Source organism: Lynx canadensis, chromosome A1 (genome assembly GCF_007474595.2).
Source record: "Lynx canadensis isolate LIC74 chromosome A1, mLynCan4.pri.v2, whole genome shotgun sequence".
NCBI lineage: Eukaryota > Metazoa > Chordata > Mammalia > Carnivora > Felidae > Lynx > Lynx canadensis.
The window spans coordinates 187,971,920-187,995,474 of NC_044303.2; the positions used below are offsets into that span (position 1 = coordinate 187,971,920).

At 41.6% G+C, this 23,555-nt stretch overlaps 1 protein-coding gene across 1 annotated transcript in view; it reads left to right on the forward strand.

The window, feature by feature from the left end:
* Window positions 1–23,555, forward strand: part of LOC115522306 (probable phospholipid-transporting ATPase VB) — a 74,198-nt gene that overhangs the window by 23,240 nt on the left and 27,403 nt on the right. The window contains exons 3-5 of the mRNA XM_032593997.1: window positions 15,838–16,132; window positions 19,553–19,684; window positions 23,027–23,154. Coding sequence (XP_032449888.1) covers window positions 15,838–16,132; window positions 19,553–19,684; window positions 23,027–23,154 — 555 coding nt within the window. The remainder of the gene's footprint in view (window positions 1–15,837; window positions 16,133–19,552; window positions 19,685–23,026; window positions 23,155–23,555) is intronic.

Genomic DNA, 23,555 nt, shown 5'->3' on the forward strand with positions numbered 1-23,555 from the left:
TCTGCCCCTGCCCCACTTTTGCTCTCTCTGTCTCTCAAAAATAAATAAAAACATTTTTTTTTAAAAAGCAGAATCCAAATAAGTCTAAACACTTAGATAAGCTTAACTCTCTTTTATTTGATAGGTTCCCTATTCATCTTTCTTTTTTGTTTGTTTGTTTGTTTGTTTGTTTGTTTTTCTTGTATATTTAGTTCTTGTTGCTGAATAAATAAGATTGTTTGTTCTATGAAATTTCCCATAGTCTGGATTTTGCTGATCGCATTGTCTCCCAGTTATGTCATTTAACATGTCTCCCTGTTCATTGTATTTCTGTAAATTGGCAGTTAGAGCTAGTGCCTAAATCTGATTCAGGTTAGATTTGTGTTTGTGGGTGGATATGTCGCTGTTGCATGAATTGATTCCCTACCATCCTGCACAGGTGACCAATGAGTTTGTCTATTTTACTATCAATATGCACTCATGGATTTAAACATATTTGATGTGTGTCAAATCAGTGCGTTTGTTATCTTTATTGATTGCCCCATTTTTAGCCAGTGGGACCTTCTTCACATTGGCTCCTGAGCTCTTTTTCATGACCTCAATAGTCTTCAATAGATCTAGTCCCTTTTAAGAGAAAATGGTGTTTAGAAATCACAATAAGTACATGTTGAAGGTACATATTGGTATTAGATTGATCATTATTTCTGTGCCATTAAATGGACAGAACTAGAACTTTTTAAAGATTAAATAGATGAGGATTTATGCTGGTACTTGAAATTCAGGACTAGAGGTCTTTACACAACCTCACCAATATTAAATATGTAAGTCCTTCTCCCACATTAGACAAAGTCAATTAGCCTCTGTAGTACAAAGTATACTGTAGTTTGATATTTGACACAAACAATCCTTAGAAGTAGAAAGGGAAGAATTAGTAATAATTTCAAGATGGGGAAACAATTTCTAAAAGATTAAATCTTATCAAAGATTCCTCAGCTAATGCAGGGTTATGCCAAACTTGGAAGGCAATTTGGATGTACCTGATTATTTTTCCCTTTGCTAAAGTAATTCTTAGATCCCTTTACATGTTTATTTTATTTCTCAAATAAATACAATTTCACAAATATGAAAATAATGAAACTATACAATTATTTGCAATGATAATAATAAGACCATGATGGACACAACCCTAAAAAAAACTTACTTTTATTTTTTGCAGTCCTCTGACCTTTTTTTGGTGATTCTCCCCTCCAGAGGTCTTCTAAGGCATGAGCGTGTGCGCAGGCATGCGCGCGCACACACACACACACATACACACACACACACACACACACACACCACAAACATGGGAGATCCCTTCTCCTTCCCAGTGTTTAGCACTATTTGAAAACTTCTATTAAAAAGTCTTTTTTAGGGGTGCCTGGGAGGCTCAGTTGGTTGAACGTCTGACTTTGGCTCAGGTCATGGCCTCATGGTTCATGGGTTAGATCCCTGCTTCCAGTTCTGTACTGACAACTCAGAGCCTGGAGCCTCCTTCAGATTCTGTGTCTCCCTCTCTCTCCGCCCCTCCCCTGCTTGTGCTCTGTCTCACTCTGTCTCTCAACAACAAATAAATGTTAGAAAACATTTTTAAAAAGTCTTTTTTTAATTTTTGTCCCTTTAGGGCCTTATGAGGAAGCTCTGCTAGGTTATATGAAAGATATGATCATCTAAAGGTGTTAATAAATGATAGCTTCAAGTTTTCTTCTTTCCCACTGTCTCCCTACCCCATGATAACATATTTACATTTTGATAGTGGTCTTCACAGTCTTAACCACTAAGGATAACTGTGAGTATTTCAGCCCAATGTGGGAAATATTTGATGCCTCAAAGGAGAACCATACCAATCTAGTATAAGGATTAGTCAAGACTCTTGACTGCATGTGACAGAACCCCAATTCAAAAGAGCTTAGACAGGGGCGCCTGGGTGGCGCAGTCGGTTGAGCATCCGACTTCAGCCAGGTCACAATCTCGTGGTCCGTGAGTTCGAGCCCCTCGTCGGGCTCTGGGCTGATGGCTCAGAGCCTGGAGCCTGTTTCCCATTCTGTGTCTCCCTCTCTCTCTGCCCCTCCCCCGTTCATGCTCTGTCTCTCTCTGTCCCAAAAATAAATAAACGTTAAAAAAAATTAAAAAAAAAATAGCTTAGACAGAGACTTTATTGAAAGAAAACAGGGTGAATTGGGCCTTAGGGTCATGTCAACCAGAAATTTGGAATCCATCAGTGCAATGCTCATTTTTTTGTCTGTGTTTCTCTCTGTATTTGGCTTTCATCTCTCACAAACAGACCTACACTCACAGCTTCACCTCTTGAGAGGGACTGGGAAAGAGACACAGGTTGGTCTGGCTGGTATTATGTACCCACCCCTAGACCAATTAACTCAGGCCAGAGGGAAAGGCATCCTCTGCTTCAACTGTATGGTGGAAATTGGTCTAGGTGCAGGAGAGTTCTGAGCGGCTCAGCAATAAATATCCATTATATAATTATGCTATATACACCCAACTTACTGTTGACCAAGTTCCTCTATCCTTAAGGAGAGAGGCCTGAGATTGTCTGTCCTTCTCCCATGCCCCTAGTGGTATTCCTGCTTACAAAACCTTCCTTCCTTATCTGCCTTCTCTCTGCCTCCACAACATCCTCTGCAATGTACCCAGAGTGAATCTCTCCTTCCTCTGTGCTTCCATAGACTTATCACTCTCAGCAGTAGTGCCTACCTCACTGTGTTTCAGTCAATAAATTCATTTACCCAACTAGTATCTGATTAGATCTGTGCTAGGATATTTTGTTGTTGTTCATGAGAGGTGACACATTATGGTCATCTCTTCTGTGACTAACTTAATATTGAAGTTTCTCAAACCAGAATTCATACTGTCTTTTTTGTGATCTTCTTTGCCAAAAATATGAGGTACAAAATATTGGATGTCATGTTACTTTCTTTGGTCTCAGTTATCCACAGCAAGAAAAACGGATGCAGAAAAAAATTGCCAGTTTAACACTGTATTCTGTTAAGGCAGCACTGCCCACTTGGTGGCAGATGTCCATATTTCAGGTATCATGTATTCACTCACTGATTCACCAGTGAGTCCTTGAATATATCCTCTGTGCCAGGTGCTATAGTGTTCAGCTGTAAATGAGAGAGAGGCTGTGACTCTATACTCTAACAGGGAATCACAAAGACATTTATTAATAAACAGTCCCACAAACAATTAGTAATTGTTTCCTTTTAAGAATGACAGAAAACATCATTCTTTTGCCAGTATTTTCTTGGCATGTCACACCCATGCCTTATAGCTTGGAAAATGTCATAACTTGATTTTGAGATTAAATTTAGTCTTAGCCCTGAATAAGAATCAGAACATTTGTACACTTGAAAAAAGGCCACACAAGACTGTATGGAATCCTTAGATCGCATCTCCTGCCCACAGCCCTGTAACCCAGTCTGTGTGCTTTGGTGGGAATCTCTTGGGCAGGCAGGGACACACACCCAGGTGATTGCATATGCAGATCATTTCCTCACCCAGAGTCAGAAAGGAAAGTAACTGCCAGTCACTCTGTTGCAGGTTATCTTGAAAAGAACCTCAACCACTGGCCAGGGACAGGAAGGTTATCAAATGCTGGTAACTGTCATTATTTTTCAGACAGAATTCTCAGAAATCAGAGGGTTGCTTATTTGTATGCCAGGAAGGAAACCTCAGTCACCTGGATCAGCAGCTAGGGAGTGAAGAACATTTGATTTGAGCTTTCTCCAAACTAATAAGCTTTAAAAAAGAAGCGAGACTTTAAAGAGTATTCTCCTAAGGTTGCGTGCGGTGTATCTCCTGTGTAGCCCCTGGAAGGCTGTAATCTGTGTATCTGAAACCTGGCTCCGCCTCCATGAGCCCTCCACAAAGACTTAGTTCTGCTTTGCCATCCTCTCTCCAGTATGGGGCTGATTTTCTAGTCATCTACCCTGAGGGTCATGTAGAAACAGAGACAGAGCTGCACCAAAGCTTGGTCATCCCGGATTCAATTCTTTTTCACACATGTCCCTGGATCAAAGTAAAAACTCTGTAAATAAGTACATTCTGCGTTTAAGGAAAAAATTTAGCTGACTTCTGTCTCTCTTCTACTAACAGACTCTTTCTTGAATATTTCCTAATGACCGTGGTGGGGTTTCAAAGTGATCTAAAGTATACTTCTTATCCTCTAAGAATTAAAGACTGTGGGTACCTATTTTTTTTTAATTTAAAGACCCTTTGTGATTATCAAAAATCTTTGAAAACCTTACCCCTCCCCAACCCTCATACCTGAAAGCAATTGTCCTTTGTCCATTATTATGAAAATAAAACAAAAAGCTGTGGATTTGGATTTGTAATTTGCTGATCTCAAGAATCCCTGCAGAAATTGGAAAACCATGTGTATGAGACTTATTTTTACTCTGTCTACAGATGGCTTCTTGCTGCATATAGGGATTTGTAGATAAGTTGCAATGTTGAATCTACCAATTGGCTTGTAGAAATGGCTTGGTATTTAACTATTAAGAGTGTAAGATATTACAAGTTCCAAGTGAGTAGTATGGATATTAAGAATTGTCTGTTCAAAGGAAGGAGAGATTGCTATTGTCTGTGGTGGACACATGGGTCCTTAAGAAGTCTAACACTTGAGCTTGGCAATGGAAGTTTAAGAGAATTATCAATATGGAAAACCTGCAAATAAGCATGAAAAAGGCCCAGAGGGTTTTTTTTTTTCCTGTGGGCAGATAGCATTAAATGCTTACATCAAGGAAAGGACATGTATAAGCTTTAGAATCAGACAAACCTTGGTGCTCATGAGCTGTGTGACCTTGGGCAAGCTACTTAGTACAATCAACACTCAGTTTTCTTTCCAATTAAATGGGACTAACCTGTCCTGAACTCTCTACAGGAAATCTGGGAAGATCGATTAAGATCAAGTAAATAAGGGGCAGCATTTTGTGAACTGCAATTTCACCAAATAAATAAAAATCATTAGTTTTTAAAGATGGAGATCTATCCATGCAAATGAATAGGCCACTGTTTTTATCAGACTTCTTTTTGCAAGAAGCAGAAATAGTTCTGGCTAACTTAAGCAAAATAGTATCCTTGCAAAAATGTGGTGGGAGGTAGGGTAGAAGGGAAGAAGAATCACACAGTCTGGCTCACAGAATCAAAGGAAAGTTGAAACCCCAGCTCCCAAAAAAGAACCAAAAAAAGGAAATCTCAGTGCAATGGGAGAGTATTGGAAGAAGCAATTACTTCATGATCTCATTTGTTTTTCCTTCCTTGAGTCATTGCACTCAAGTCAAAGTCCCAGAGTGAGCAAGTCTAATGGGAAGGGCATCCTGACTTAGAATTCATCAACATTACAAAGCACAGAGGAGAGGTAATTTCTCAAAAGGAAGTCAAAGGATTGTTAAGGAAAAGAGAGCAGATTGGAAGGTGGGTAGCCAGAAAGCAACTATCTACTACAAATAATTTAAAAAACTCATTAATACATTTATATAATCATATTTATTAATCAACTTGAAATTCATTTGTGAAGAACAGTGGAAAATAAGTCTAGGAAAATAAAAGTTGAGGTCAGTGCAGGGGAAATAGCCTATTCTGGCTACTAGAACATATTTCATCCTGTTTGCTAAACCTTGGCCTTCCCAGTGGTCCTTGGGGGATGCAGCTTGTTGGTTCTGAGCCATAGGTCAGTGAGGATACCTTAACCCCAAAGAAGGGGTTATACATATTGCCATTGATGTACCTGGGATAATCTGGGAGTTTTGAGTTATTTTATGATTGCAATAATTGACTTGTGTCAGAAACCTCTCCCTGGTGGGGCACCTGGGTGGCTCAGTCGGTTATGCGTCCAACTTTGGTTCAGGTCATGATCTCATGGTTCATGAGTTCAAGCCCCACGTTGGGCTGTCTGCTGACAGCTCGGAGCCTGGAGTCTGCTTCAGATTCTGTACCTCCCTCTCTTTCTGCCCCTCCCCTGCTCATGCTCTGTCACTCTCTCTCAAAAATAAATATTTAAAAAAATAGTGAAGAAACTCTCCCTTCTTTCTGATTCTCACTTTCCCCCATGCCTCATATATAATGGATATTCAATAAATGTTTGAATACATGAATGAATGGATAAGAGACTAGTCTGGCCCATGTTGGAATGTTGGGATCTAGGACTTTATCTATTTTTTTTTAATTAGTTGAGCCAAAGAATTTCCTTACAAGAAGAAGTCCTATTCCCATGAATCAAAGTTAAGATTTGTCCCTGGGGCTTTTCCCAATTGTTTTGGGTGATCTTTACAGAGAGGTCTTCCTTTCATCTCTTCATCCATCACCTTTCAATATATACATTCCTAATATCACCCTCTCCAGTCCTAACCTTATCTCAACAAGTCTTGGTGGTATGCCTGTTGCCACAAGGTATTATGGGAGATGCCCCAGATGAAGCTAGCAGGCTATGAGAGGAAGCATAGATTCAGATATGTAAGTGTTAAATGGAGTCATGAGCAGTGTGATGTGGAAGCACATAAAAAGGAACAATTCTCATTGGCTGGGGTGAAAGGGTCTATGGAGATTTGGGTGGGCTTCACAGAGGAGGTGGCAAAAAAAAAAACCCTCTTAAGTGCTTAAAAAATTAATATATGTATATGTGTGTGTATGTATGTATGTATGTATGTATGTATGTATGTATACAATCCTCAAAAGAATGTCCCCTATCTAGGTAGGGTCTTAACCTCTACCCTTTGAAGGTACCCAACTTTAAAATGCAAATATACTTGGAAAAGATAACACATTGCATTGGTTATCAGTTGTGGTCTTTTCTATATATTTTCTACTATATTTTAGACAAGGAATTCACTTTTTTCCATTATCAGTTCCCTTTTATTTTTAACCTTAGCACAGTACATATATTGCAAGGAAACCCCCACCATGCTTATATAATAGACTCCATAGTTTATATAGTATAGAGTGATATATGCAGATGTCTCTTATTACAAGTCATTAGGACCCTCCCTCCCCCCCCCCAGTCAAAAAACCTAACCTTTTTTTTTTTTCCAATTGAAGAGAAAGGAAAAAAAAATCCTATCGTGTCCTCTCCTGATGGACAGATAGGTTAGAGGGTGTTCTCAATCTGGGCAACTTTATATCTCCTTACCCTGAATTTGTTCTAAAGCAATGCTCAGTTCTATGCAGGAAACACTGGGCAATGTCCTTAAACATTTTTGGTCATCACATCTGGCAGAAGGGGAGAGTGCTACTGGTATCAAGTTCTTAAAGACCAGGAATGCTGCTAAAAGTCAAAGAATTATCCAGCCCAAAATGTCAATAGTGCCAAAGTTGAGATACTCTGGTCTAGAAATGCCTTGACCTGCCTACCAACTAGCTGTCTATATAGATCTTAAGAAAAAGGATGAGAGTGAGCCAATGACTATAAGAAAAACCTTTTATAAAACATAGAAATCTTTTAGAAACAATCAAAAACATTCAATAGAGGCAAATCAAAGGTCAGCATGACAATATTATGTAATTTAGTTTTTTTATGCTTCCTTATTTGACCCACATTAAAAAGGATGATGCTGATCATGATCATGATAATAATGACGATTTCTAGGCATTGGGGTTTGCTTATTTTTTTATTAAGATATAAGTCACTTATTAGTTTTAGGTACATAACATAATTATTTCATATTTGTATATACTGTGAAATCACAATAAGTCTAGTTAACATCCATTACCTCACATAGTTATAATTTTTTTTTCTTGTGATGAGATCTTTTAAGATGTACTCTTAGCAACTTTCAAATATACAGTACAATATTATTAACTATAGTCTTGCTATACATTGCATTGCATGACTTATTTTTTAACTGAAAGTTTATTATCTTTTGATCCCCTTTACCCATTTCACCCACCCCATCTCTGGCAGCCTCCAATCTGTTCTCTAGATCTATGAGCTCAGTGTTTTGGGGGTTGGTTTTTTAATTCCACATATATGAATTTATTTATTATATCAGATACTTCAATTATAAAAAGTAGGAAAGGAACATAGGAAAGGAAATGGAGCCAAGAGGAGACCTTAAACACTGATCTTTCCTTTGTGCATCAAAATAACACCATGGTTTAAGAGAGCAAACCATATGACATCAGAAGTCCTATGGTTAAATCCTGTGTTCTCATTTTGCTATCTGTGTGTCACTGGGAAAATCACTGGATCTCCTTGACCTTAATTCCTTCACTTGTAAAATAGAGATAATAATCATACCTACCTGATAGCATTATTGTGTAATTTAAAGGCAATAGTGTATATAAGATATTTAGTTGGTTCTTGGCACACAGCAAGCACTCAATAAGTGCTGTGGCAAGAACAGTAAAAATAGGAGGACAAAGAGGATTAAACATATCGATGATGGTAACACCAATTGACCATGGCGACAACAATGATGGTAATTAGCTTTGGATTCCAGTGATTTGAGGGGCAGTCATGGTCCTGTTACCAGCCACAAGACAATTGCTTTACTTCAGTCTCCATTTGCACATCTACCAGTTACTGTGAGAACCTAATGACAGGTGCCTGGCACATTGTGTGTGCTCAGAGGAGGTGGTCTGGCCTGAAGAACTGCAGAGACATACACCTTCCTCTCTGGAAAGGCTTTATCTTTTCCTGGACCCTGATGGCTCCCCAGGCCTTTTTGCTTATTAGTGGGGCTTTCTCAGGTAAAGGGCTGAGTCGGAAAGAAATGTCAGATAGGTAGGCTACATCCGCAAGCTAAAAAGAGCTGTGTGGTAATGAATCAGAAGGGAATCAGAAACTTCTGACCAAGGTTAAAATGAGTACCCTCAGGACACCTGGGTGACTCAGTTGCTTAAGCCTTGGGCCCAGATCATGATCTCAGAGTTCATGAGTCCAAGCCTCACAATGGGCTCTATGCTGACAGCTCAGAGCCTAGAGAGCCTGCTTTGGATATAGTCTCTCTCTCTCTCTCTCTCTCTCTCTCTCTCTCTCTCTCTCTCTCTCTCTCTCTCTCTCTCTCTCTGCCCCTCCCCAGCTTATGCTCTGTCTCTCATAAATAAATTAACATTAAAAATAAAAAATAATGACCCTGACAGATTTATAGGGTTTCATATAGTCCACCTCCCCCCCATGCCTTCCTATCCTTGGTTCTCCTGGCAACTCCCTGGAGTGGCTATAGCAAGTCCTTCAGAACAAGTAATCCTGAGAGGTTATCTTGGAAGGTAGCAAGACCCACATGCCCCTCTTCACAGCCCATCTTGAGGAAGGAAGTAGGAAGCCCAGGGAAAAGGTAATTAGAAAGGGCGAAGTCACCTCTCCAGGATAGAGGGAGACAGAGGACCCAAGGCCAGTTCCCAGAAGAAAAAGAGAACAAGGGACACTTGAGGAGGAAGGTGACCAGGAAGCCCCAGCTGAGGGACAAGAGTCGCAAACCTCACATTGCTGGCATCTGCTGGGTATGATTAAACAGACACCGTGGACTGACTGCAGCAGGATCATTAGCTCTGAGACCCGCTGCCACTCATACCTGAAATGAGTTTGGATTTAGAAAGCCTGCAATGAGCCGAGAGGTATAGCTCAGAGTGAAGCACACGGCTTAATCAGAGGCATGAAAGCAGCTGACAAATTACAGCGTGATTTGTCATCATCTCAGGACTCAGCAAGTGTTTGTCCCTGAAAGAATCGATACCTGGAGAGAAAAGGACCATATTTTTAGAAACTCCTGGATGGGTAATTTATTTCAAGTGAGTGGAGAGTTTATTTATGTTGGCGCCCCCACAGATCCAATGGACAGTATATTTATACGAAGCCAGAAAATGCTATCATTTCTTCTAATCAATTTGCCCCTTTGAACAGCTGTACCTTGAAGCTTTTGGCAATAAATTCAGGCCCCATGCCGAAAGCTCTACCCAGGAAACCATTTCTAATCCCATCTTTAACACTCCTTCCTTCTACATAGCGTGTTACATCTGCTAAAACTTTCCACATGAATTCTATCTTTCCAGACACAAATGAAATGGACAGGGAAGGTGGTGTTAGCCCCAGTCTACAGAGTAGGAAACTGAGGCTTGAGAATTGAAGGGAGTATTAGCCAACGTGGATAGAAAGCAAGATCTCCTCTTCTCCAGTTGTGTCCCTTGCCCCCAACATTGGACTCTAAGATATTGTACAACTAGATAACCTAATGAAAGAGAAATCATGGAGAAAAAGGCAAGAATGTGTCTGAAGTACTTAGCTGTAGGAATGTTTACTTGGGCGGGAGGGGGCAGCATGCTGTGCAAGTAGAAAACAAGGGGCCTGCAGTCATACTTTGGTTCAAATCCCAGTGCTGGTACAGCTATGAGCAGCCTACCTACCCTTCTGAGCCATGGTTTTTCCATCCCTAAAGAGAGGATGATTAGTATTCTTCATAGAATAATTATAAATGTAAAAATAAATAATATGTGGGGCACCTGGCTGGTTCAGTCGGTTGAGCATCCAACTCTTGATTTCAGTTCAGGTCATGATCTCACGGTCATGGGATCAAGCCCTGCATCAGGCTCTGCACTGGGTGTGGAGCCTGCTTGGGATTCTTTCTCCCCCTCTCCTTCTGCCTCTCTCTCTCTCTCCCTCTCTCTCCCTCTCCTTCTAAAATATATATATATATATATATATATATATATTTATATATATATTTATTTATATAATGATAGTATGTCCTCATCACAGCATCTAGAAGAAGCAAGAGTACAGCAAAGCCTGTTTATTGGCTACAGTTTTCACATCATGTTTACAACAGAAAAACAAATTGAGACAATATAACTGTTCTCTAGTGAAATGGTTAAATGAACATGGTGGCATTCATACACCAGGTTTCTATCCAGGTGTTAAGATGTATAAAAAATTTAAGATGTAAAAACTTTCAGTTTATATGAACACCATCTCATCTTCCAAAATCCATAAATGTGTGCACATTATACATGTATGTGTTTTGTACAATTTACGCACACACACACACACACACACACATACATATGTATATATGTATTTTAACCCTGGAAGTATTATACACACAAGAATATTAATTCTGGTTACCTTTAGGTGGTGTGATTTATAATCTCTTTTTTATTATTTCTGTGCTGCCCAATGTGGTAGCCACCTGCCACATGTAGCTATTTAGCTTTAATTAAAATTAAATAAAATTTCAAAATCGATTTCTTGGTCCTATTTCCACATTTCACCAGGCACACATGATTAGTAGCTTCCACATTGGGCAGTGAGGACTTACGACACTCCCATCATCGCTGTGAGCTCCGTTGGACAGTGCTGGTCAGGAAACTCAAACCCAGGACTGCCGGAGAAATGTGAGCCAGGCAGGAGCCTCCCTCTGCCCTACATCCGACTTTCCAGCATTTTCATTGCACCTACTTCCTCCTTCTTAATGAGGATTTCACTTTTCTTCACACATTTTATAACTCTTGCAGTGTGACAAAGCAGGAATTACCTTATTCACAGTGCTTCTAACAGTGATTAGCTCTCCTAGTGATCCCATTAAAACTGAATTCCTCTGAATTAATAACCTCATGGTGATCTCTCTCACACACAGGAGGTACAGTTCGAACCCGAATGTTTCTGCAACACCATCGTGTGTGAGAAACCCAACAACCACCTCAACGAGTTTAAGGGTTATATGTAAGTATCTAATGCCCCTGTGCTGCTGGAAACATTTGTTCTTGAAAGGGCCAAAGAAAGAAGCATTGGGGTCCTGAGGATGTGTCTTGCTTTTTGCCTTAAAGAAATGCTAGGGGCACCTTGGTGGCTCAGTTCATTAAGTGTCCAACTCTTTTTTTTTTTTTTTTTTTTTTTTTTTTTTTTTTGGGACAGAGAGAGACAGAGCATGAACGGGGGAGGGGCAGAGAGAGAGGGAGACACAGAATCGGAAACAGGCTTCAGGCTCTGAGCCATCAGCCCAGAGCCCGACGCGGGGCTCGAACTCACGGACCGCGAGATCGTGACCTGGCTGAAGTCGGACGCTTAACCGACTGCGCCACCCAGGCGCCCCTAAGTGTCCAACTCTTGATTTCAGCTCAGGTCATGATCTCACGGTTTGGTTCGTAAGATTGATTCCTAGTTGGATCTGAGCTGACAGTGCGGAGCCTGCTTGGGATTCTCTGCCCTTCCGTTGCTTGTGCTCTCTCTCTTTCCCTCTCAAAATAAATAAGTAAACATTTTAAAAACTGCTAGAGAAACCTAAATTGGGAAACTTTTCCTACTCTTTTTTTTTTTTTTTTTTTTTGCCAGCATGGCAGTTAATTATCTTTCAGGGTTAAATTTAACAATCAGACTACACTCTCAGGAAAAGCTAGTATGATGTCATTAAGGTCAGTTTTCTAAAAGAGCTTGTATCGCATCGCAGGTAAGAACAGGGACTTTTTAGTTTGACAGACCTGGCTTTGAGTAAATTAACCTCTCTGGGTCTTGGTTTTCCTATCTGTTAAATAAAGATTCTGAGATCTACATCATAGGACTTTTCGAAGAATTAAGTTATCACATGAAAAGCCCTTAGCACAACTAGCACAGAGTAAACACTCAGTTAATGGTAGCTGCGCTGTTGCAATTGTTATTCTTATGCCTCAACTTTGGTTTGGCCTCAGAATCTTACTGTGTTTCTGCTCCCACATCAGACTACTTCATGCAGAGAAAGACCAAAAACAAGCGGTGGTAACAGATGTGAATAAATGCCCTTATAATAGCCTTTAGAGTACTTACACGGGACATCACCTCATTGAATCTGTACAACCACCCAAGGAAATGAGTATTATGATCTCCATTTTTCAGATAGGGAATCTGATGATCTGAGGCTTTTCCATATAGACCCAAAGGTGCACAATAGGTACCAGACAGCACCAGGACTTAAATTCAGGTCTTTCAGCTCCAGTGTGTTTCCTCTTGTTGTGCAGAACAGAGCTCTGCTTGATAAGGGAAACTCTTGACCAAGCAAGTCTGGAACGAAGCTTAAGTAGACTTCTTAGAAGGCAGATGTCTGTGCTTTCTCTCTACCCACATTTTCTCAGGCGTGTATGGGATGTCATGAAGAGCAGTATGAGAGGGGAAAGGATAAGAACAATACAAGATAACCAGCAGCTCTTAAACACATATTATTTCCAAACACACAGCACAGATGGAGACAGGCAGAGAAGGGCCTGAGCTCCTGGCAAAGAGGAGAATTCGTTGCAGACATCTGTTCAGGTAGAGCTTGCCACCTGCCCCAGCAAAGAGGCCCTCCCTCACGCTGTGGTTTGTGGATTTGATTCATCCCAAGTCAGCTGTGAAACATTCTCTTGTTAGAATCAAAAGAATTGCAAATCAAGGGCGCCTGGGTGGCTCAGTCAGTCAAGTATCAGACTTCAGCTCAGGTCATGATCTTGCAGTTCATGGGTTCAAGCCCCACGCTGGGCTCTATGCTGACAGCTCAGAGCCTGACGCCAGCTTTGGATTCTGTGTCTCCCTGTCTCTGCCCCTCCCCTGCTCACGCTCTCTCTCTCTCTCTTTCAAAACTAAGTGGACATAGGGGCGCCTGGGTGGCGCAGTCGGTTAAGCGTCCGACTTCAGCCAGGTCACGATCTCGCGGTCCGTGAGTTCGAGCCCCGCGTCGGGCTCTGGGCTGATGGCTCAGAGCCTGGAGCCTGTTTCCGATTCTGTGTCTCCCTCTCTCTCTGCCCCTCCCCCATTCATGCTCTGTCTCTCTCTGTCCCAAAAATAAATAAACGTTGAAAAAAAAAATTTAAAAAAAAAAAACCTAAGTGGACATTAAAAACAAATAATTCAGTGAAGAAATGGGCAGAAGACATGAATAGACATGTCTCTAAAGAAGACATCCAGATGGCCAACAGGCACATGAAAAGATGCTCAATGTCACTCCTCATCAGGGAAATACAAATCAAAAACACCCTGAGATATCACCTCACTCCAGTCAGAGTGGCTAAAATGAACAAATCAGGAGACTATAGATGCTGGCGAGGATGTGGAGAAATGGGAACCCTCTTGCACTGTTGGTGGGAATGCAAACTGATGCAGCTGATGTGGAAAACCGTGTGGAGGTTCCTCAAAAAATTAAAAACAGATCTACCCTATGACCAAGCAATAGCACTGCTAGGAATTTACCCAAGGGATACAGGAGTGCTGATGGACAGGGGCACTTGTACCCCAATGTTTATAGCAGCACTTTCAACAATAGCCAAATTATGGAAAGAGCCTAAATGTCCATCAACTGATGAATGGATAAAGAAATTGTGGTTTATATACACAATGGAATACTATGTGGCAATGAGAAAGAATGAAATATGGCCTCTTGTAGCAACGTAGATGGAACTGGAGAGTGTGATGCTAAGTGAAATAAGTCATACAGAGAAAGACAGATATCATATGTTTTCACTCTTTTGTGGATCCTGAGAAATTTAACAGAAGACCATGGGGGAGCGGAAGGAAAAAAAAGGTTAGGGAGGGAGGCAAACCATGAGAGACTCTTAAAAACTGAGAATAAACTAAGGGTTGATGAGGGGTGGGAGAGAGGGGAAAGTTGGTGATGGGCATTGAGGAGGACACCTGTTGGGATGAGCACTGAGTGTTATATGGAAACCAATTTGACAACAAATTTCATATTTACAAAATGCAAATGGAAATCACTCTGTGATTCCATGCAAGTTAGTGGGGAACCCTAGTGTTGGAAAAATGCATGAGGGCTGGTATCTGTGGCCTGGGTTCTTGAGTCCTAGGATATCCCATGTACTAGGTGTGCAGCCTTGGAAAATTCTCTCACCCTCTCTGGGCTTTACCTTTTTCACAAGGAAGGATAATCACCCTGCTAACTTCCCAGAGCTATCAAGAATCAAATAAAATGAGTAAACTTAGTTTATAACCACTGTAAGGAATAGTTGGTATTAAAAGGCATATTGAGTGGCAGTATAGCACTTTAGAGCCAGACTTTGTGGACTTGAATCCCTATTCTGCCATTTACTAGCTTTATGAGCTTGCCTCAGTTTCTCTGTCTATAAAGTGGGTATGATAACATAACCTATCTTACAAGGTTGTCATGACGATTAACTGAGTTTGTAAATGGAAAACAATTATAACTGGACCTAGAGAAATGAAGCATTTAAGAACTAAACAGAGAAAAGCCCTACAGGTTCAGATTACTATTTTTTTTTTGTTCCTCCTAATGTTTTGGGGAAGTTATATTTAAATGACCTGAATATCCCCAAGGAAGAGCATTAGGATCGAGTAAGGGCCAGATCCCAAGTTATAACAGGTGTTGGTTGGCCTCAGAAGTTTCTGGTGAGAGGTGGAAAACTGCCATGCACCTGAGGCTAGAGCAGAGAAAGAGCTCTCCCTCTGCTTTAAGGAGCTGCCTCCCATACACTACACAGAGGGCCATGTCCACCTCCTTGGAGGTCTGTTTATTTCACAAGAGACTGAGCAAGAGGAGGGTGATACAGGAGAGAGGCGTGTGAGAGATTTAGCTCCAAACAAGAGGAGCCTTGCCATCTCACAGTGTGAGAAATGGGGACTGTCTGGTGACTTTGATGTTGACAGACTTGCACATTGAACTTGTGCCATCTGGTCCCAGCTGTGGGGTGAGAGTGAGCAGGGAACACTGCCTGAAGAAACACAGCACAATCTTTGTAGGGCCACAAGCCAGTTCCCACACTGTGTCCCAAAAATTGTTTTGAGTGAGAAATCTGAATCAGCCAAGGCTTTTTCAGCAGAGCTCTGACTTGAAGGTGGGCGAGTGATGATTTCCAAAGGAATGGATAATTCCCTTGTAATGGTCCAGCCCCCACCAGGACTCCCAGGAGCAGTGGAGTTTGCACTTGAACATGAAGATTAGACGCAAAGTTAATAATGTCCACCGCTCTTCTGAAAATGAGGCAGGAGAGAGGTCGAGTTCACTCACCACTTCTAGTTTTACGACACTAACCAGTGACAGCATAGAGAGGCCACCAAACCACTCTCCATATTTCCTCATCCCCAGGGAGCATCCTGACCAGTCGAGGACCGGCTTTGGCAGTGAGAGTCTTCTGCTTCGAGGCTGCACCATCAGGAACACCAAGGTGGCTGTTGGCATTGTCATCTACGCAGGTCATTGACTTATCTTGTGGTTTCCCCTTATCCTCCCCCCTCTATGTCTTCCAAATCCATCTTCCATTAGTGGGAATTCACATTTATAAGTGGTACAAGAAACTTCCCATTTCTCAGCTAAGCAAAGAGAGGCTAGAATCCTAACAGCTCACTCCATCCACAAGAAATATATTTAGATTCCAAGCTAACACCACTCATCTGAACAGAAAGGGAAATTCATACTTATTCACCTCGAATGGTGTTTTAACACTAACTAAAGGCAGGAAGAAGAGTGTATCTTGAGCCAAACTTAACAACTCCACCTTTTTGTGAAAAGTGTGATGAGTTTCCTCATCTATGCAATGGCAAGAACATTTGGCTCAGACTCATAGCATACTCATGAGGATAAAATGACCCAACATAGGAAAATCACCCAACACTGTGTCTTAACAAACTGAATTCTCAGTGGGTTTTAGTTGTTGCATGTACAGTTATGCATTTATTATTATCTTTATTCATTTTGAGGTGCTCTAGTTCTCCTTTATGCTTTGATTTTGCTTTCCAATGGGAAAAAAAAAGATAACATTCACAATGAATCTGAAGTCTTAGGGTGCAGTCTTGAGACTGCTATAGCCCTCCTACTTCGTGTCCAGCATTCAATTGGGGCTCCATCAATTTCTTTTCTTATATCAACAGCTTCAGACTTCTTCCACAGAGAAAACACAGTCTCCCTTGAGTGTCTACCTTCATTGGAAGATCCTAGAACATGTTTTCCTGGGTCTTCGACTCCCTAGGATGTCTTGATATATTTTGCTTGTTCATTATTTTCTTTGATGTGATTTGTTTCAGAATTCATAGAACTCCACTTTTGATGGGCATGGAAGGGAATTTAAGATGCTAAGATTCACTTTTTGGGACTGTCAAAGAAAAATAGATCAAGGAAAAATAATGTCCCAATATATCTAGCTTTACCTAACTTGGTGGAGGCTGGTTGTGCATGTCAGTTCAGGTAACTCTTTTCGAGGGTTTTTGGCAATGGAGTTCAATGCCATCTGGTGGACCTACTAAGATGAACTCCCCTCCAAATGCCCACCCCTCCAAAAAACCCCTGGTCACTTTTCTGCCTGATCAGAAGCAAACTCTGAGTGGGTGATGGATGTGGTAAATGAGGGGGCAGAGTTGGAAGAGAGTGAATCATGACTCTGAGGAGTCAGGCTGCCTGGGGGTGAAATCCACTCACTGGATGCATGTTCCTGAACATGCTGGTTAAGCTTTCAATACAAGGAGACTAATAGTTCCCACCTTATAGGGTTATAAAGTTCAAATGAGATTGTCTGTGAAAAGGGGTTTAACACAATGACTGGCATATATTAGGCTCTCAAAAATTGTGAGCAAAAATGGTACTAAGTGTTTTTAGTGTAATTGTCTACAGCAAGGGGTTCTCCACCTTGGCACTATTGAAATTTTGTTCTAGATTGTTCTTTGTGGTCAGGGGCTGTACTGGGGAATGTTTAGCAGAATCCCTGGTATCTAGATGCCATTAAGATGTGACAACCCAAAATTTCTCAAGACATTGCCACATGTACCCTGGGAGATAAAATCACCCCTGGTTGAGAACGACTAGTCTAGAGTCATATTTTCTCCTCTGATTATATGGATGGAAAAAATAGAAGCACCTCAGAGACAAAAAAGGCCAAAGCGAGCCTTCCAGAAGAAAGAGATACAATATAGAGGTGTTTGCTCCTCACGCCAAACATTTGAGCCCCTACTGTGTTTAAGGATGTAATTTGTGTACTTTGTGTATATTAATTCACTCTCCTACCCAAACATACCCACAACTATTATCTCTTATTCTGAAAATGAGGAATTGAGGTACAAAGGGATTAATTCACCCAAGGTCATTTATCTCCTGAGATTAATTCCTTATAACCTAATGTCAAGTATCTGCAGGGCCAAGCCCTGTCTGATTCTAGAGACCACATTCCAACCATTATACCATGCTACCTCCCCTGTGAACCCAATGTTTTCCAGGAGAACAGAGGAATCTCAGAAGGTGAGAAGCAAGATGGGTGGAAAGGGTGCTCTGAGAACCCCTTACATGGGGTGAGCCTGAAGGTAGGAAGGCCACAGTGCCTTCAGTGCAGTCATCCTGTGCTCATTGTGCTGTGGAAATCCCCCCACAACTACAGGGACTGGAGTCTGGTTAATAAGCCCAGAGTTTGCTCACTCCTACTGTTTTGCTACCACTTTAAATCCACCAGGCAACCAGCTAAACAGCATTAAAGCCATTCACTGCTGGAGCTGATGTATTGGTTTTCTTTAATTTTGCACAGCAAATATGTGGTGTTTTTTAATTTGCTGAGGAATACAGCATGGTGGTTAAGTTTAGCAGCCCCAAAGGACTGTCTAAAGACAGAGTCTCAGTTTGGCTCTCAGCTCTTAGCTGTATGGCCTGGGTAACATGGATCGGTGGAAGGAGAAAGAGAATGGGAATCAGAATCCTGGGTTCTCAGTATGGCTCTGATGTTATGGCTTATTTCCTTTGGGCAAGTCCCTTCTACTAATTGGTCCCCAGTTTCCAACTGGAACAAGGGTGACTTAGATGAGATTGGTACATTTCAAATTTGTTGTCCTCTCTTTGAACAAAATTTTATGCAGAACTCCAAGATAGGCATGGAGCAGCTCAAGGCTAATGCTGGGGTGGAGGCCCTTACCACTCTTGCACAAGTGAAACCAACACCTTAGGCTAAGAAGCACATAGAAAACTACTGGCCTCAGACACTGTCCTGTCACAGGGCCTTGGCATGTACTGTTCCCGAGCCTAAAACCCTGTTCTCCCAACTCTTCTTTCTCCCTTAAGGTCTTCCTTATATGTCACCTCCTCTGAGAAGCCATCCCTAACCATGTTCTCTAACACCATCTCTTATTTACCAGCCCATTGCTTATTTCATGGGACTTATTACTGGCTATAATTATTTATTTGTTTTCTTGTGTATTTTCACCAAAATGTGAGTCATCTGTCTCATCCTTGTATCCCACCATTAGCCCGTAACAGTGCCTTTGTGCAAATTAGAAAAAAATAGCCCTTCCTCCAGAGAGCTTTCTGTCATTTGCATAAATTTATCCTAATAAACCTACAAATCTATGACAAGTTAAAAAATGAGGGGTGTTTCTAGAGTTGTGCAGTATACAACCTGTACATAGTAGCTCTGTCAGCACATACCACAGCGTCTGGTGCGTAGGGGATGCTCAGTAAAACACGTGGTAACAAATTGTGTAAGGCCTCTACAGCTGTTCTCAGCAATATCCCTGAGGCAGAAAATATTTAGGTTAGAGGATGAAGCCTCTTTTCTATTATAAGCTCTTGGAAGAGGTAAAGACATGATCCAGGCCAGAGAAAAACAGAAGCTAAAGGACTTACTACCTCATTTTCTTCCAAAGGCCATGAGACAAAGGCCATGCTGAACAACAATGGCCCACGATACAAACGCAGCAAGATAGAGCGGCGCATGAACACAGACATCTTCTTCTGCATTGGGCTCCTCTTCCTCATGTGCCTCGTCGGAGCTGTAGGTATGGAATGTTCGGAAAGAACAAGACCACAATAATCTTCTGTTTCTTTAGGCAAGTTGTTTCAGCTCTCTGAGCCTCGATTTCCTCATCTACAAAAAAGAACTAATAAAAAATAAGTCCTATCATGTATTTGAATAGGATATCAATTGAATAAAATGTTTGTGAAAATCTACATGCCTATATAATCTAAATATTAGGAATATCATCTGTTGTTTATTTCTCTGAGAAATACTAATTAAACCTAGACACTCTCTCAGAATAAAAGAATAAAAAGATGTATCAGTATAAGGACTGGTCCTCAAAGAGCTCATAGTTTATCAGGAAGTCCAATTGTGAACAGGATTGATAACAATTTGTCCTACACATTGAAGACTGCAGAGAAGTACTCTATTAGTTTTATATTGTTCCTATAAAACCACAACACAAACTTAGCAGTTTAAAACAACATTTGTTTATTCTGTTATAGCACTGGAGGTCAGAAATCCAAAATTAATTTCACTGATTTAAGGTCAGGGTGTCATCAGGGCTTACCCCTTCTGGAGGCTATGAGGGAAGAATCTGTCCCTTGTCTTTTTGAGCTTCTAGTGATTCCTTTCTCCTTCTTCAAAGTGCATTACTCCAATCTCAGCTCACATGTCCTTCTCCTTTTTCTATAGTAATATCTCTCTTGTCTTCTTTTTTATAAGGACATTTGTAACTACATCTTTGGGCCCATCTGGATAATCAAGGATACTCTTCCCCATCTCAAGACCTTTAACTTAAATCACATATGCAAAGCCCAGAGGTTTTTTTGCCATATAAGATAGCATATTGAGGGGCACTTGGGTGGCTCAGTGGGTTACATGTCTGAATCTTGATTTTGGTTCAGGTTATGATCTCATGCTTTGTGGGTTCCAGCCCCACATTGGGCTCTGTACTAATGGTGCAGAGCCTGTGGGATTCTCTGTCTCCCTCTCTCCCTGCCCCTCCTCTGCTTGCTCTCGCTCTCTCTCTGTCTCTCTCAAAATAAATATAGAAACCAAAAAAAAAGATATATTGATGGGGCTGGGGAATTAGGATGTGGGCTTCTGGGGAGGCTATTATTCACCCTACTATTGGTAATATGAGAGCGTCAGGGGAGGAAGTCTTCCTAGAGGAGGTAGACAGAGCTGATTCCTGAATGCAGTAGGTGTTCATCACAGGAGGTAGGTGGTAGAGGCAGAATGGGCAAGCAGCTTTAAAAAGAGAGAAGTCACTCTTAGCCCTGGAAACAGCACAAGCAAAGCACAGAGATAGGAAGAAGAATCATTTTATGCAGAGAAGCATTTGACTGTTTGGTGTGGCAAGAGCAAAGCCAACCATGGAGACCTGATTAGAACCAGGCTGTGACCAAGTTCTACAAATGCTGAGTGTGGAAAGCTGCAGGAGGTATAGACATTGGTAATCTCAGCCATTTAAAGTTGATTCTCAGAGGGCAAAGAGGACACTTGCTGTTGCCTGCTTTCTCTAAGAATGGCCCTCAAGACCCTAAAGGAACCCTCCCCAAAAGAACGAGGGACATTCAAAAGGAAACACTTATGTACTGGCTCCAGACCCCCCCCCCCCGTTGACCCCAAAACAGTGGGCAGCAATTGTATTTGCTCTTTATTTGCCTTGGTTGGAAATTGTGCCCATTGCAGTTCTTGGAAAATCATGACTGAAAGGCTAAGACCTCCTAGAGCTCAGAGAGATTTTGTGTGCCACCATGGTGAGGACAATGGGATTTAGCCTTGTGAGTAGCCTGCAGTTTTTAACTAATACGCTTCCCAGTTGTGTCTAATGGCACTCCAGGTGAGTGTCGTCCACAGCTGGAAGGAGGACACCTGGAGGGCCAGGGAAGCAGGCAAACAAAACCATCCCCATGTGGCCACCTCATGCCCTCAGAGGCACTGCAGGAACTGTTGCCTCTGCTTCAGAAAAGGCTTTTCAGGGAATGTCCGAGCTGGAAAGGACATTTGAGATCATCTCACTGTGTCTCCAGAGAAAGGAAGTTAATGATTAAAAGGTCACACAGTGAGATAAGGTATAGGCAAACAGAATCTACTTGGCAGATGGCCCAAAATAATAAATAAATTGAGAAAGTAACAGGAAGGGGCAGAATTGTATGCTGAGAATCAAGACTCATACACAGTGACAGGCCTCTGATGGCGCCTAATTAAAGCACAGCCCTTACTGTGAAAGCTCTCGAGTGAGTGCCATTTCCAGAGTTCTCTATCACCTGCTTACTTGGATTGTGTCAGGGTAGTGTTTCTTTTTTCTCTGCCCAGAATGCCCTCCTCAGGCATTTCTGATCACCTGACACCCTCCTTCCTGATCTCCAGGACACCTCAAGGACTCCTCCTCCGTGCAGCCTTCCCTGGCTTCCCCTGAAGACCAGTGGTCCTTACTCTGAGTCACGTATTTGGCCCTTGGTCATTTGCCCTATAAAATTACCTTCAAATAACCTCATGTCAGTAACTCCCCTTTCTTCAGCCATATATAAAGGCATTGGGGCCAGCCTCTAACGTCTTGGGCAAAGAAGCATCTTGGGGGCAGGGTACATCCATTATATCTTTAATCCCCTGTAGTTCCTACCCTGGGGCTGAGAGCATTATACACACTCAGTTAGTCTATTTTCATAATAACCCTACAGAGGAGGTATTATTACTAATTGGCAGATGAGAACACTGAGATTCAGAGAGCTCTGAAGCACTTCCTCACACAACAGATGTTGTTATCCCTGTCTGCAGACAAGGAAATGGGGCTTGCTGTGCATTTGCAGATGCTCTGTGTAGTACCTCTCACAATCTGTGGGATTTGTCCCTTTACATCTGGCCTCTGGATTTTTAGCTACCTGCTCAAAGACAAGAACTGAGATTGATTCCTTCCTGAATTAATAAATGGATAGGTGCGTGGATGGATGAATTGTGAAAGGGTGGATGTGTAGATCGATAGATGGGTATGTGCATGGGGGAAGGAGAGGGCCCAGCATACAGGTCTGTTAAGATCCCCGACCATGCACTTTCTGCCACACAAGTAAAAAGAACTGTGTTCCCTTTTCTCTTTCCAATCCTTGTATAACATGACTTCATCAAAATATAGGTAATCCCAATGCTAGTCTCCTCTAGGTAAGACAGACTTTAATGTCTATCAGGAGATTGAAAGGTAGGTTATGTGAAGGACCACTTTAGATGAATACTCACACACTAGGACTAGGATGTAAAGAATAAGAATGGGTTCCTCCAAAGCACACTCATTTCCAGGAATATATTAAGGACTGCTATAATAGACCAATTTAGAATTAATTAAGGATTCTGCTTCATCTCTGATTTTGCCTCCTCTCAGGTCACAGCCTCTGGAATGGGACCTTTGAAGAACACCCTCCCTTTGATGTTCCAGATGCCAAGGGCAACTTCCTTCCCCTTGCCCTTAGGGGCTTTTACGTGTTCCTTACAATGATCATCCTGCTCCAGGTAGGAAGCCTTCCTTAACTAGGGGCTCAAAAAGACCTGTGACCAATACTCACTCAATTTTGTGAAATAAAGAAAAATAAAATAAAATAAATAAATTAGTTAAAAACTGGCTGACTCAATTAGTTACACATCCAACATTAGTTCAGGTCATGATCTCACAGCTCATGATTTCGAGCCCCGCATCGGGCTCTGTGCTGACAGCTCAGAGCCTGGAGCCTTCTTCAGATTCTGTGTCTCCCTCTCTCTCTGCTCTCACTCTCTCTCTGCTTTCCCCCCCCGCTCATGCTCGCATGCATTCTCATTCATTCATTCATTCATTCTCTCTCTCTCTCTCTCTCTCTCTCTCCCTCTCTCTCTCTCTTTCTCTCTCTAAAATATAAATAAACATTTAAAAAATTTAA